General features: G+C 47.5%; 7 protein-coding genes across 7 annotated transcripts; 4 read left to right on the top strand and 3 right to left on the bottom strand.

Moving 5' to 3' along the window:
- Positions 1-758: 758 nt before the first annotated feature.
- Positions 759-2,511, bottom strand: FVEG_06505 (hypothetical protein; the record flags this gene model as incomplete). The annotated part of the gene is made up of 4 exons (XM_018894900.1): positions 759-1,747; positions 1,795-2,047; positions 2,101-2,273; positions 2,364-2,511. 4 exons carry the CDS (start codon positions 2,509-2,511, stop codon positions 759-761), a joined length of 1,563 nt encoding a protein of 520 aa, XP_018752048.1.
- Positions 2,512-3,166: 655 nt separating this feature from the next.
- FVEG_06506 (hypothetical protein) lies at positions 3,167-4,228 on the bottom strand (the record flags this gene model as incomplete). The annotated part of the gene is made up of 4 exons (XM_018894901.1): positions 3,167-3,296; positions 3,341-3,616; positions 3,661-4,064; positions 4,094-4,228. The coding sequence occupies 4 exons, from the start codon at positions 4,226-4,228 to the stop codon at positions 3,167-3,169; spliced, it is 945 nt and encodes a 314-aa protein (XP_018752049.1).
- A 1,028-nt stretch (positions 4,229-5,256) lies between these two features.
- Positions 5,257-6,582, top strand: FVEG_06507 (hypothetical protein; the record flags this gene model as incomplete). The annotated part of the gene is made up of 1 exon (XM_018894902.1): positions 5,257-6,582. The coding sequence occupies one exon, from the start codon at positions 5,257-5,259 to the stop codon at positions 6,580-6,582; it is 1,326 nt and encodes a 441-aa protein (XP_018752050.1).
- Positions 6,583-7,352: 770 nt separating this feature from the next.
- FVEG_06508 (hypothetical protein) lies at positions 7,353-8,395 on the top strand (the record flags this gene model as incomplete). The annotated part of the gene is made up of 3 exons (XM_018894903.1): positions 7,353-7,852; positions 8,059-8,224; positions 8,309-8,395. 3 exons carry the CDS (start codon positions 7,353-7,355, stop codon positions 8,393-8,395), a joined length of 753 nt encoding a protein of 250 aa, XP_018752051.1.
- A 672-nt stretch (positions 8,396-9,067) lies between these two features.
- Positions 9,068-9,682, top strand: FVEG_06509 (hypothetical protein; the record flags this gene model as incomplete). Its single annotated transcript, XM_018894904.1, has 2 exons — positions 9,068-9,261; positions 9,310-9,682. The coding sequence occupies 2 exons, from the start codon at positions 9,068-9,070 to the stop codon at positions 9,680-9,682; spliced, it is 567 nt and encodes a 188-aa protein (XP_018752052.1).
- A 186-nt stretch (positions 9,683-9,868) lies between these two features.
- On the top strand, positions 9,869-10,825 carry FVEG_15871 (hypothetical protein; the record flags this gene model as incomplete). The annotated part of the gene is made up of 4 exons (XM_018905097.1): positions 9,869-9,981; positions 10,031-10,148; positions 10,519-10,538; positions 10,594-10,825. The coding sequence occupies 4 exons, from the start codon at positions 9,869-9,871 to the stop codon at positions 10,823-10,825; spliced, it is 483 nt and encodes a 160-aa protein (XP_018752053.1).
- Positions 10,826-11,141: 316 nt separating this feature from the next.
- On the bottom strand, positions 11,142-13,289 carry FVEG_06510 (hypothetical protein; the record flags this gene model as incomplete). Its single annotated transcript, XM_018894905.1, has 3 exons — positions 11,142-12,957; positions 13,023-13,221; positions 13,277-13,289. The coding sequence occupies 3 exons, from the start codon at positions 13,287-13,289 to the stop codon at positions 11,142-11,144; spliced, it is 2,028 nt and encodes a 675-aa protein (XP_018752054.1).
- Between the last annotated feature and the right edge of the window lie 1,292 nt (positions 13,290-14,581).

Here is a 14,581-nt window from a genome sequence, read left to right on the forward strand (position 1 = left end):
CTAGCTTAAAGGTTTTTTTTATTATATCAAACTTAAAATCTATTTTTAAAATAATAATATATTAAATTATAGTTTTACTTTATAAGTTTATTTTAATTTTTATTTTTAAAAATTATTAATATAACTATTTTAAAAGTTAAAGTATAAAAGTCTAGTAATATAATTTAATTAAATTAAGTTACTTTAATGAGTTTTAAGATTAATAATTTATAGTAAATACTATAACTGAAATTAGAAATTGCTTTTAAATAAAGTAATATACTTTTATTCTTATTCTTTAGCTTTAATATTTATTAATTTATCTAAGAAATACAGTTAATAATTACTAAGTTAAAAGCTTCAGGAGACAATCATATCAGATCGGGGAGTTAATTATAGTGTCCCCACAATTGTCGGGGAGATAACATGCAATCTATCATTAGTCAGTAACGGTCCTGTTCTTCTCTCATTCCGGCTCGCGAAGGTCACTGGGCTACCGAGGGGATGCGGTACCTAATGACAAGAGATTGCACAGCAGGCCTAAGACAGCAATCTCCTCGGAAGTCTGGGTTAGTGAGTGTACGGGAGCAGGTCGCACGGGGTCCGAAAGGGTCCCTTCCAGACAAAAGTGGTCATGGAACACGGGACTGTGCTAGAGTGCACGTCTCTATTTAAGGAATTCGTCTTGAGAAACTTGCTACATGACCAAAAGGGGAGAATAGCAAAGGTATGAACCAGGCTTTCCTGAGATTTTCAGCTATACTCGGAAATTTCATCTTCTATCGCTTGCGCAACTGGCAAATAAGGCCAGACTGGCGCGGAAACCATGTTGAGATGATCTTCATCTTTTGTCCAGGCACACTTAGAATCTCATATCGAGACACCAAAGTAGCAACCACCTTGTATATCTCAAGGAGGGCGAGATTCCTACCGATGCAAATTCTTGATCCTCCACCAAAAGTCAAATCAGCACCGTTCATCTGGCGAAGGCGCTGCTGAAAGGCTTCGTCACCCTCGCCGGTCTTTGGCAACCATCGCTCAGGACGGAATTCATCGGCATCATCGCCCCAAATACCCTTGTTCCGGCCGATGACATAAGGATTTAGTCCAACTGCTGTTCCGCCGGGTACAAAGCTGCCATCGGGTAATTGTAAACCAGTGTCAGGCACGTAGCGTTCCAGAAGCATGCCGACCCCAGGATGCATCCTCATGGATTCGCGGATGACGGCATCGAGGTAGGGCACCGCGCGTGCAGACTTGTAGGACACTATCTTTTCCTTTGTTCCATCATAGTCCAGCGAAAGTAGCTCTTCTTTGAGTCTGGTCATGGTGCGCGGATTCTCCAACAAAAAGTTGAAGATCGCACGAAGGGTGATTGCCGTCGTATCAGCGCCAGCCAGCATATTGACCTGGAGATAACCCGTAATGACGCTGGTATCAACTAGATCGGGAGACTTCTTCATGGCATTCAGGAAATGGTCCAGGAAATCGAGTTCCTCTGCTGGCTTGCGGTCGATCTCATCTAGCTTGTCTACGCGAGACATCATTTTCTCAACCGAAATGCGCGTAACGTTGCCGAGGTTCGGCGGTCCGATGCGTTTAATGGGGTTTTTATCCAGAAGATAATCCAAGAACGGCATTTGGCCAACCATTGCGAAGTAGTCGGTAACTTGGTCAGCGGTATGAATCGTACCGTCAAAATCATAGGCTTTTTCCATATATCCAAAGCGTTGGCTGAAAGTGGCAGAGCTAATCATATCCCAAGTATCTGAGATAGTGTTAGTAAAGGTTACCTGAGTGTTTCAGAGCACTTACAAAAAGCAATCCACTGTCCAAAATCGAATTGTTTCTCTTGGCTCTGCTTGTCCATGAACCTTGTTTCTAAATGGTCGCAAAAGTCGCTGATGACCGTATCAACATGAGATTCGAGGTTCAAGATGTTGCTCATCGAATAGTATTTCACAATCGGTCGCTTCAACCGGGCATGAGCTGCTTGGTCGGTTGTGCTGAATAAGTGATATGTAATTTTGCCATTAATAACCGCACTGCTGTTGTGGTAGAACTCGGTCTGTAAGACGTTAGTCTTCAGTGATCTAAGTCGTAGTCTGGACAGCTTTTTACCTTGCACCATTTCCCGTCAGTGCTGTAGATTGTTTTAATCAACTCGGGATGATCCAAGTCAAGCAGGTTGGGACCAATCCGAACAACTGGGCCATACTTCTCATGCAGATCTTTGATAGTCCATTGATATTTCTGGGTTTGGACTTGATACAAACGCCAGAGATTGGTCCACCCTGGTTTATACATATTAGACTTGATCACTCATATCTAACAGGCTAGATTTTATGGGAATGGCTGGCGGAGGGCCAGACTTTGGAACTTACGGGCAAGAAAGGGTCCAGGGTAGCTACGCAGGGGAGATGTGAGTTCCGAAAACACCAACCAAATGATAGCAGCTGCAAGTAGAGCAGTGATTCCCCCGAACAACAATGTCGTCAGTGAGTAGTTGAGCAAAATAACGTTGAGGGTCATATTGAACAATGATGATTCTTCAGATATACAATTAATCGGACTATGGTAGATGAAATCAACTAAACCTGTGACGTACATCCAGGAGAGCTCCATCTTTATAGATAATTAGACATCAAATCTAGTTTACATACCTCACCCGCTATCCGATCATTTCTCTGATTTATCGGATCTCAAGACCTGTGTTCTTCCTGTTCTTGTTCAAGCCACAGTTCGGATTTCCTTCGGTATGTGGGACGCAAAAGCTTATTCCTCCTGTAGACAAATCAGATTCATTACCCCGCACTTTAGCGATTAGAAATCTGGGGAAATTCATTTGCTTAAACAGGACACAAGACTTAGCGTTGGCCGATCTCTCGGTTACCGGGTCATAATGTTTATGTAAAGGGTCTAGCTAACAACTACGAATTTTAACACTGCTCTTCCGTGCGTCCGTCAGGCAGACTATTTTTCTGAGTCAGGCACATAGATTCATATTGTGGGGTCCAGGCTACCAGGATAATGTTGTGACTTCACATGTAGCCATGTATTTCACTCTCCGAAGTGCAGCCCTTCCGCTCACTGTCACACTAACTACATGAATGAATGGACCCTTGGGTGTCGGCATTAAACTACTACTTGTGTGTGTTCTCATTAAATTACTCTGAATTCCCCCCGTCTACACCTTGATCCCAATTTCGGATACGGAAATGATACCTGGCTTGACTCGCTCTAATATATCAGACAGCTCCCTCCAAACCTTCTTCTGTTCTTCGGCACCTGCATCACTCGACACAAAACTTGAGACTCTGTTCATGTTAGTGCCTGAAACTCCCTGGTGAAGATCATTTACTCTCCAATCTTGCAGTCGGAAAGATACTGCCCATGAGTCTCCGGATCCCCCTCAGCTGCATGAACCAGAGTACGGCTCCCAACTTCCGTCTCCCTTGCGATATACCGTCGGCCAAAGGCTGCAAACAGTCCTGACTTTTCGCCATTGCCCATGTTTGTCTTTACCCAGCCTGAATTGACGACAGATACAATCACCTGGCTTTCTTTCTTTGATTCGGAGACCTTGGAGGCGAGCTCGCGAACTGCAAGAAGCTCCATCATCTTGGAGACGTTGTATCTGGTCACGTTAGCTCTTGAGCCTATCTAGGGCGGAATGCATACCGGCCTGTCATGGTCGCCTTGTCCTCATCCGCTAGTTCCTCAAAGATGCTGGGAGCGTTGCGCTCTGAGTATCCAGCGACATAGTGTACAAAGGAACCAGTGAAAGATAGTACGCCAGGCTTTTTGTACTTGATTGCCGAGGCCCTCGGTGCAGGAAGTACCATGAGACTGAGAAGCATCGTGTTGATGACGTTGACCGTAATCTGGCTCTCATTACCCTCGACCCGAGTGAAGGTCTTGGTCATAATGCCAGTATTTGCCATAATGACATCCAGTCGGTCGAGCGTGTCGACTCGGTTGGCGAATGTCTGGATCGACTCAGACTTAGACAGGTCCAGCTCCCATACGTCATCGACGCCCTTGCGGCCGGTGGTTTCCTCGATCGAAGCTGCTGCCGCCTCGCCCTTTCTAAGGCTCGAACAGCCAGTATAACTTTGGAAGCATCAAGACGTGTGAAATGGTGAGCCGCTTCTAGACCGAGACCGATATTGGATCCTGTCACGATGATGGTTTGTCCGGTGAATTTCTTGGTAGGATACGGAAGTGAAATGAGTTGCGATCGCATCATCTTTCCCATTCCACCCACTTTGATAGCTGCTTGATAGTCCTTGGTGATTTCATAGTGATTATATTGCGGTTATGGTATTAATGTGCCAAGCGACCAGTCTGTCGTGTCTGCTGCAATTAGAACGGTGCTATCTCCGGCCAGAACAAATCCGGACATATCGGTCGAAATCATGCTATTGGCTGGTTCGTCCGAGACAGCACTAAAGCTCCACTTTGCTTCAATAACGTCGGCAAATAGAGTGCGCAACGTGAACTTTCTCCTATCCACTGAGTTCATTTTATCCCATCACATCGAACTGACAGTGGAACGCCATAAAGCCGTCACAATTCTGTCCAATGGCGTACTCATCTCGAGCCCTATCTCCGAACTCCCAGCCGCTGATGAGTCCTGTTGTGATAGACGGGGCAGCCCGCCAGAGGGTTGCTGAGAGTCTGTTGCATGTCAAAGGGCTCGACAATCAGCTCCTGGACCGGTCCACTCCGGGTTCATAATCGGGAGGGAAGCCACCTGCTCTACCTGCTTCGTCGAAACTACACCGAGTATCTACATCAACGCCACGGTGGAGGGAAATACGACCCCAACTCTCCAGCGTGGAGATTCGGTGCCTGCTCCTGTTTGGGGTAAAGATACAGATCAAACGCAGTCTGCAACCCTTCCAGTGTCGCAACCAATCCAGACAGAGACATCTGAAATAAATACCACAGATCTGAATTCATTACCCCCCACGATACCGTACTTTTAGGGTTACCATACAAATAATACAGAGCCCAGGACACTCTATACAGTCTTCCATCGACTCTCAGCCCCTCGCTATCCCTGACCCAATTGCACACTCTCTTGTCATTCCACGTAGGCTCATAGAGATCGCGCTGGGTTTACAGCACTTATAAGAGATCGACTCATCTGAGGGAATCTCTCGCTTACTTAGATCAGCTCGTGAGGCTTCGCAAAGGTATTTTGATGCCGCTATCCGCTATGTCACTTCACACGACCTCCTGGTCGCCTCGTACGACGGCCTTGAGATTCTCATGCTCGAGGGCCTCTACCATATCAACTCAGGAAACTTGAAGTCTGGCTGGCTGGCCTCTCGTCGCGCTATTAGCATCGGGAAACTTTTTGATCTGCCACTTCGGTCTCAGAGGTCAAGTACAATATACGAACCCAGTCATTTGAAGTCAAGGCTTCTCTTATCCCGCCTCAACTATGCCAACCGATTCTTGTCACTCATGCTGGGCGTTCCATCTGCTGCCATCGATTGTATTGTCGCTTCCAACGTCATATCGGCAGAAAGTCCATTAGAGAGACTGGAACAACTACATGCTGTCATTATGGGCCGAGTCATCTCCCGAAATCAACGCATCGCTGCTGCAGATCCAACACAGGCTCTCCAGAGTGAACTTATGGATACAAAGAGCCTAGATCAAGAACTGCGGAGAATCGCTTCACTACTCCCTGAAGAACGGTGGCTCCCATCTCACTTGAGAGAGTTTGTCGCCGACATGTCCACATCCGAGGCTTTCGGGCTCCTAGCACAAGTGAATCATATTCATCTGCTACTTATCCTCCATCTGCCCTATGTCCTTCAGAGCCTATCGTCACTACAACCAGGGGACGCGGACAGTCTGTACAAGGCGGTAACTGCAAGCCGGGATATACTTTCTCGATTCATATTGTGCCGTAAATTCAACCAGATATCCACACGTTGTCATGCTGTCGACTTCAAGGCCCTCACAGCCTCGGCCACCTTGCTCATTGAGCATCTGGTTCACCCCCTCGGCCATAGCGCATTGGCTCACCAGCGCTTACAGGACGTAGGACTCGTACAGATGGCCATCAGGAGCATAGAGAGCATTGTCAAGTCTTCTCTTGATTCGCAGGGCGAAACGGAGCTGCGGGTGCTGAAATGGCTACAAGCGGCTGATGCTAACGCAGGAAACGGAGTCCTACACATGTTATGCATAAGTGAATCAAAGTCCCAGGGAGAATGCTGCATATTTGAGGAAGGGCTTAATCTTGAATCATCGGCCCCTTATCTTGGTAGACTCCGAGTGAATCGTGTGGAGGAATCTAGGGAGGGGACAGAGACACTTCTGAGCGAGCGTCTGGGGATTTCAGACGCCGGTAGCGGAGGATACCGGGCGTGGCATTTCCATAATATGGATCGTATGGTGCTATCTCTGATAGGAATAGCTGACATTCACACGATGTGTCATCGAGTAGGCGAAGATAGGAGCCAGAGTGATACAAGTCCCGCTGCCCGCATGTCACATGAAGTGCTTGTACCAGGCTCGTACACAGACTCGAATACGTGGGGATTCCAGGACTTGGTATCATCCGAGTTTTCAGAGTGCTAGTTACGGTAGTGAGTGGTTCCATACTCCTACGGTTTTGTAGAATATTTGGATGTAAATAAGCGATTGATTAGCTGAAATACAAGCCCTTCCTGAGACTGTAGCGAGGCGAGATAGAGGCCTCCGCTAGGAGCGCTCGGAGGGATATACATCATTACGTCAGGGTAGTTTAAGTCTCATTAAAGTCGGGCATTAGAAGCAAGCCGTCGGGTGGAGTAATTGCAGTATCCTTGATGTCGCTCCGGAGTTTGGGAGGAGTTCCTGTCACACGAATCAATCAGCTTCGTTCGGTCGAACGAAAGGGCACGGCCAGGCGCTAGAGGTAATTTCATAGACACGGACATGGGAACCACTGCTCATGTCACCTATAGCGATATCATGTGTCGTTCTGCGGAGTTTGAGTGACAAATATCAGACTATTGAGCCCTTAATGGTCTTTGCAATCTGTGAACATTGTATGCAGAGTACAACGAAGCATCGAGCCACGACTCCGCATGTATACAGATATGAGAGCAGCTTTGGAAAGGGGGGTGGTGTTACATAAACATCTCCTAGAGAAGCTATAAGAAGAGTGACGTCTGCCTGGATCTCTAGACTCATGCTCTCTTCATTCATCCATAAAGAACAATAGATATGGTGTCCTCTACCGCTTTCAGTCCCTAGCGGGCCTTCTGAAAAGGCTGATTTCCCGTGGAATGTTGACCATCTTCCGAGAAAGCTTTTTATCAACAACGAAGTTTGGCACAACGACCCCCCCAAACATCCGACATGACATGCTTCTCAACCTCGCGGCAAACCTGCTGGAGCACTCGCAAGCCATGGCGGCCATGACTCGTGACACTCTGGGCGGCCCTATCAATGTGACTGGGGCAATGGAGCCTGGGTTCGCGGTAGAGGCTCTCCGCTATTTTTCCGGCTGGACTGACAAGCTATCTGGTGAGACATTCCCAGAGGAGGACGTATTCTTCAAGCTTGTGCGGCAAGAACCCCTCGGGGTGGTATCAGGCATCATCCCGTGGAACGCGCCGATTGGGAGTGCATGTGCCAAGGCAGCGCCAGCGCTGTCAACTGGCAACTGCTTCATCCTTCAGCTGTCCGAGAAGACACCCTTTGCTGATCTTGCAATGGGGAGTCTGGCCAAGGCGGTCGGGTTCCCGCCTGGCGTATTGCAGGTCCTCTCGGGCGATGGTAGCACCGGAGCCATTATTGCGAACCACACGGGTCTCCGGAAGGTCTCGTTCACTGGCTCAACTGCAACAGGCAAGGAGATACAGTGAATGGCCGCCCAGTCTAACCTGAAGCGTGTGACGCTCGAACTAGGTGGCAAAGGTCCGGCCCTCGTGTTTGGCGATGCAAAAATTAAAAATACTGTTACCTGGTGTTTCAATGCTATCACGATCAATACTGACCAGACCTGCTTTGCTGCCACGAAAGTCTATGTGCAAAGCGGTATCTATGATATCTTTTGAGGAAGTACAGGTCTCTGGTGGAGGAAAAGACCAAGCTCGTCGGTGATCCTGATGACCCTAATTCCTTTGTTGGTCCTGTTGTCGATGAGTCCCAGTTCAACCGCGCAATGGGCTTCATAAAGCGTGGCAATAGTCAAGGAACAGTCCTGGTCGGCGGGAACAGGGTACATGATAAGGTACGTGAGCTCTACTACTTCCGTCGTCTTCCCATGACGCTCCGGATATTTGACCTTTAAACTAGCATGATCTCCCTTCTCTAGGGATGCTATGTTGCTTCCACCGTCTTCACTGATGTGGCCGAGGATGCTGAGATCATTCGCCAAGAGATTTTGGTCCAGTGGCTGTAATCAACCGGTTCGAGACGGAAGACGAAGCGATCAAGCTGACTAACAATACTCACTATGGCCTTATGGCAGGGGTCTTTATACAACAGATCACTCGGGCGATGAGACTCTCGGCTGAGCTTGATAGTGGAATGGTGGGTATTAATGCTGTGAGAACTGTGTTCTGGCAGACCCCTTTTGGTGGAACCAAGGAGAGTGCTATTGGGAGAGAGAACGGGAGTCATGCTATCCGATCGCATACTGATCCCAAGGCAGTCTTATTAACATAAAGGCGTGATTATTGCAGTCAGATTTATATAATACAGCTGGGAAAATAACCCTAGAATTAGGATATAAATAGAATAAGGAGCAGCCCTCTATTATTAGCATTTTAAACTAGACTTCCCGCCTCCAATCTCCTGGAAATTCATCTTCTCCTAGTAATTCCAGTCAACAATCAGTAACTTCCTCTAATAGAATGCCGTAGACTCTACATCTTAGACCTAGTCTAAACTCGCAATCTCCAGGAAAAGAAATAGATATAATGGGGGGATCTTGAACATCACAAGAACCTTTCTAATTGGCGACACTAAAACATAACAAATACTACCTTAACACATAACTACACTTACTACTGTGTTGATCTTGCGACCTTCAATCATCAGCATCATGTGGAATCGCCAAAGCTGAAAGTCCATGTCTGGGCAGCAGTTGCTCAGACTTGTTACAGCTGCCTCGGCCGTTGTAATCTCCTACGAAGGTATCAATCAGGGCGTCATGGGCGCTGTGACTGTTTCACCCGAGTTCGGGCGACGTATGGGATACACGAACGATAAGGACGAAGTCATCAAACCCATGCTCCAGGGCGGGATTGCCGCCGTATACTATCTGTATGTACCCCCTTGGTTTGAACAGACAAGGCAACTGATGTTACAAAGTGGCTCTCTTTTCGCAGCCTTTTGGGCTGGCAGCTTCTCTGACAACTACGGTCGTATCAAGGGTATGTGGATGGCATGCTTCTGGTGTATAGCCGGGGTTATCCTACAAGCCTCTGCTGTCAACCTTTCACACATGCTTTGTGCACGATTCGTCGCTGGCATGGGTGTGGCCTTCATCCTTGTCATTGCGCCTATGTGGACGGCCGAGCTTTCTGCTGCATCACACAGAGGCAAGCAGGTCGCTCTAACATTCTTGGCCAACTTCTCTGGCATCGCCCTCGCGGCGTGGATCGGTTTTGGCACATCCTTCGCTGAGGTAGCTGGTGGACAGTTTCGCTGGCGGTTTGAGATTTCATTCAAGTCATCCCTGTAGTGTCCCTGGCGATACTAAGCCCCGCAATGGCTGGTTACAGCCGGCAGACGTGATGAAGCTTTGGAAATCATTGCCAAGCTGCGAGGCAATGGTGACTCCCAACATCCCGAGACGCAGAAGGAATATCGAGAGATTGTGACAGTAGTGGAATAGGAGTCTCAATTCGCCAAAACCAACTACTTCAAGATGTTTTTCGGCATTGGATCCGGAGACATTCATCTTGGCCGCCGCATCCAGCTTGCCTTTTGGCTCCAGGTATCCATGCAGTATGGCACTGTGATTGCAGCCGTGGTCATATAGTAAGTTGTTCTTCTTTGATAAAGATACAGGTTGCTAACTGCATTGAAGTTCTAGAACCATCTATCATACAGCCGGCTTTGACAACATCAATTCCGGTTGGTTGTCCGGTTTACTGATTCTGGTTGGTATCTTGGGTACAGCCATTGCAGCCTTTACCATCGATAGGGTAGGTCGCTGAAGAACTCTTTACTGGAGTGCTGTAACACTCTGTTACCTTGTTTATTATCGGTGGCCTCTTTCGGGGATCCGTTGACAACCCAAACAAGGCTGTTCAGTACGGCACAGCAGCTTCAGCTATGGTTTTTGTCTACTTCTTGATCTTCAGTTCTTCTTGGCTATTGATCCCCTTGATATATCCTACCAAAATCCTTCCCACCTAGCTCCGAGCCAAGCGAAATGCATTTGACATGGCCAGTTAGGCTATAAGCTATGGTAGAAGTTCACTTTCAGTGCCTATTATTTTTTTAGGCATTGACGAAAAGGTATGGACGAGCCTCAACTACCCGTGAACTTCTCATTTCTGACTTGGCTTGCAGACTTTCTATGTGTTTGGAGCGTAAGTCTCACAGGACTTACTCAAAGCTGAAAGTAGCTGCTGACCTTTTCTCCAGTGCTATGTTTACATACATTCCCTTGGTGTACTGCTACCTCCCCGAAACTGCCGGCCGTACACTGGAGGAGGTTGACTATCTCTTTGCTAGTAAGAGCCCGTTCACTTGGGACGAGGAGAAAGAATTGGCGAAGTGTACAGCTCTCCTGCATGAAAGTTTGAATGAAGGGAAGAACGGGAGCGACTCGATGACGCAGGATAAGTTAATGGAATCATACATCAAGGTTGTATAAGCCATGTTCTTTAGTATCCTGCATTTAGCTAGAAGCTAACTAGCAAAGAGTCGCACGGGCTCAAATAGCTATGGGAATGGAACATTATTGAGTCTTCCATTTATTACCCGTGTTTGCAGATTGAAGCTTAACCTTACACTTGGCTGTTATCCCCGTAGCTACAAATGCAATATCTTGGTAATATAGCTTGGTCGGTAATAGATTTCCCCCCTATAACGCTTTGCACGATGGTCTAAACTTATATGGACATTTGACTGTTTCACGTCGCGCTGTAGTAAGAATATGAATTCGTTTTTAGTTTTGGTGACTAGTAATGTCATACATCAATGAACCCATCTTCGATCCACGTGCAGTTTGTATCCCATGACCAATCCTGACAGAGTATGTTCAAAACATCATCCACCTCCAATCCATTCGCCCATAAACATGAATCCTGATCTAAGCACTCACGATTGTTCATGTCTGGTTCAATGCAAGACTGTTCTCCTTGGCGCATCAAATCGCAACTTGTTTCAAAGATTTGATTCACAACTCCCTTGCTACAACGCGCGGTCAATGACCAATCCTGCATCTCCTCAAAGAGCCTCAATGCGGTCTGTACCTGACTTCGCCACTCAGGAACAGCAGCGCTCTGAGGTTTGCACAGCATGCTAAGTAGAGGTATCATAGCAGCCTGGTAAAGAAACCAGACTGCGTTCCATCCCGACATCTGATGGCTCAGCCACGTTTTGGCTATATCTTCAATGGCTGTCTTCGAAAGCTCTTGGCACTTCTCGACGGCGCTGTGGTCGATTTCGGGTTCCGTTAGATGGCCAGTTGCAGCGCCCAAGAGTGTTGGACGATACAGAAGCATGCGCAAGTTCCAGTATCGCCATCTCATAATGCACCGAGCAAGACGAACTGGTTCATCAACGTCTCGATCATCGGAAAGGGTAGAAGGTAGTTGGCTATGCCAACTTATCAATGCCTCATCGAAGCGATTGCGGTCTATAGCATCGAGAACAGAAGTAACAGCCAAGCTGTCCTGTATCTCAGTTGCAATTCGGCAAAAACGTATGTTCTCAATAAGCGTCGTCATTCCTATGTCTTGCCGAAACCCCTCTTCTCCTTCGACATAGAGCTTGGGCAGTTGAATATCAATGGAAGGAGAGAAACGACCAAAAGAGGGCCTACCCAAAGTCGTAGTTGTCCAAGTGTCTAGACAAACTAGAGACCACCAAGTACGCCGCCTCACTTCTGCTGCTTCAAACTGATCGCCGCCTCCGTCCTGTTGTGAAGGCTCTCGATGGAAACCAAGTGCACTCGCCATCCGAAAGGCCGCACCAAGAATCGCATTGCCTCTATTGGGTCGGTTGATATAGTGAAGATAGTAACCTCCTGCAAGAGCAAGGGCCTGTAGCGTTTCGATGCGACTGCTACCAAAGGCGCTGAGGTCGAGGTGTCTCATAGCTTCGGTGTAGAACCTGCAATGATCCCGATCACTGGACTTGGTAGATACGATACTGCCCATGGCCAGGACCATATTCAAGAGAGCAAGCCAAGGCGAGTCCTGGCGTTGACTACCAAGGTAATTCGTTCTAAATGAGGTTTCGTCGAGCATTGGGGTAAAGATATGGATCCGCTGGAAGTATGCGTCAACTAGCGCCTGTCCTTTGCTGCTCCATTTGATGCGAGGATGTTCTGACAAGGGCCGGGGGGGATGATAGCAATGTCGAACCTCCTCATTTCTAGCGCTGGTGCTGTTGATGTTTGTCTGGCGGGAGGCTAGCAAGCCACGTAACTGAGGTCGAACCTGAAGCATAGCTGCAAGCGCTGCTCTAATGGAAGAAATGCCAAGATACGACGCCTGTCGGTCAAACGGCAGAGACAGTGCATTAACATCATCAGCCTCAGCAGGCAAGGGGTCTCGCTCACGTCTCTCCTCGTCCCATTGTGAATCTTGAGTAACAGACTGTTGAGGGGTACTTTCCGAAGGAGACGGCAAGACTTTATCAGTCAAACGTCCACGTAACATGACTTCACGAAGCTCCTGGTCTGATAGCGAGGTCAAGTCTGAGATACTGTGATTCGGGAAAAGGCGGTTTAGAATGGAGTCGCGTTCTTTGAGACTTTTGGACAAGCTCTCTAGTGTTCTGTTACGATGGTTAGAGCTGTGCCATGGACAGCATGACTCTTGTCAATTGAGTTGAGGACGGACCTCTTCGAAGGCACGACACGTTGGATTTGTTGGGTGTAGACGCATTTTGCCTGCAAATCCCTCAACTCGCACTGGTTACAAGGCTTTCGGCCGTCGCAGCGTATCTTTCGCCGCTTGCAGTTACCGCATGCATGGAGACCTCGCGTAGGCTTTGGCTCTTTGAGTAACTCCGAGCCCGAGGGCTCAGCAAAACCCTGAACTTGTGAAACACAACAGTTAGTGAGAGTATTATGATCAAGGATAGCCAAACTCACAGGTAGAGAACATGTTGAGCTCAGATGCGGGGCACTACTAGCTGTTTTACGTGAACAGCTTCAAGTGAGCAAAGGTGAAGGTAAAGCTACCAACCCGGACGTGAGGAGATGGCAAATATGAGTCGCAGAGTGGCAAGATTGCATGTCTTACGAGCATGGCCCAATCTCATCACTGGTACAAATGCGGAGTACGGCGTATTATGCTCCGTACCTGGGTAATTCTGAAAATCTGGGGAAACATCTGCACTCCAACGTCGACGGAGGTCGGTGGGGACAGCTGCTAGCCAGAACAGGAGCGGCATGATAGCATCCGAGGCTTGATTGGGACTAGATAGCTACTTTTAGCCTCGGTTACGACATGGATCTACATCCAAGGCTCTCCACTTACCCGAGAGCAGTAGGTTGTATATGCAATCCACTCTGTTTAACAATCTCTTTTCTTGGTCAGATCATGTTATTAAGTTATGACAGTAATTGACCCTGCACACTTGAGACAACCTGTTCCCTCTCCTTTCAATCGACCAACACACATATTTGTGGAAGATGACAGGGCTTTCCAGCACAGTTAGCATCTCCATGCAAACAAGCTCGTCGTCTATGTCTCCAAAAAGACTATTTGGCCTGTTTTCTTGGCCATTGAATTGCCATTGCTTCTGGCCATCTTTCCAAACAGCCCAGGTGTACTTTTGCGCTTTGATATCTTCTTTAGTTGTAAAGGTTACGTATTCCTGAGACTGGCTCGAGAGCAAGCGTGCCGAAGATGATTGTAGTTTTCATTATTGGTCATATGATGAAGCTGTCTGATGTTGTAAAATCAGGTAGGCTGGTGTTCAAAGCTGGGGACTTGGGCAACAATAGTTAATTTTTATAGCCTTTGCTGGAATATGAAATACTAATCTCTATTATAATCGATGGCATAGTGCTGACTGAGATAAGACGAAGGATCTAATAAAAGCTTTGAATAATATATACGTGCCGTGTTTCCCATTTTTACTATCAGGCCTTAGCAGGATGCGATGGAGTCTCCAGTCAGCTGACATACAGCAACCGTACACTCTTGAAATTACCAGATATGGCAAGCGAGGTGACATACAGGAAATTGGAAGGTTCCAAAAATGCGCCTAGTGTAACCCCCAACGGAATACTCTATCTTACTAGACATGTGGGGTTGGAGTAGACTGCCCTCCATCGCCTTTAGTACCGATCATGCTGATCAGACAACAGTGCATGCAGAGACGTCGAACAAGAGAAGAGGAAGACGCCCGGTCTCATCTATGAGGCAAGCGCTGAGAATGGTCCTTGAGG

Source organism: Fusarium verticillioides, chromosome 7 (genome assembly GCF_000149555.1).
Source record: "Fusarium verticillioides 7600 chromosome 7, whole genome shotgun sequence".
Classification (NCBI taxonomy): domain Eukaryota; kingdom Fungi; phylum Ascomycota; class Sordariomycetes; order Hypocreales; family Nectriaceae; genus Fusarium; species Fusarium verticillioides.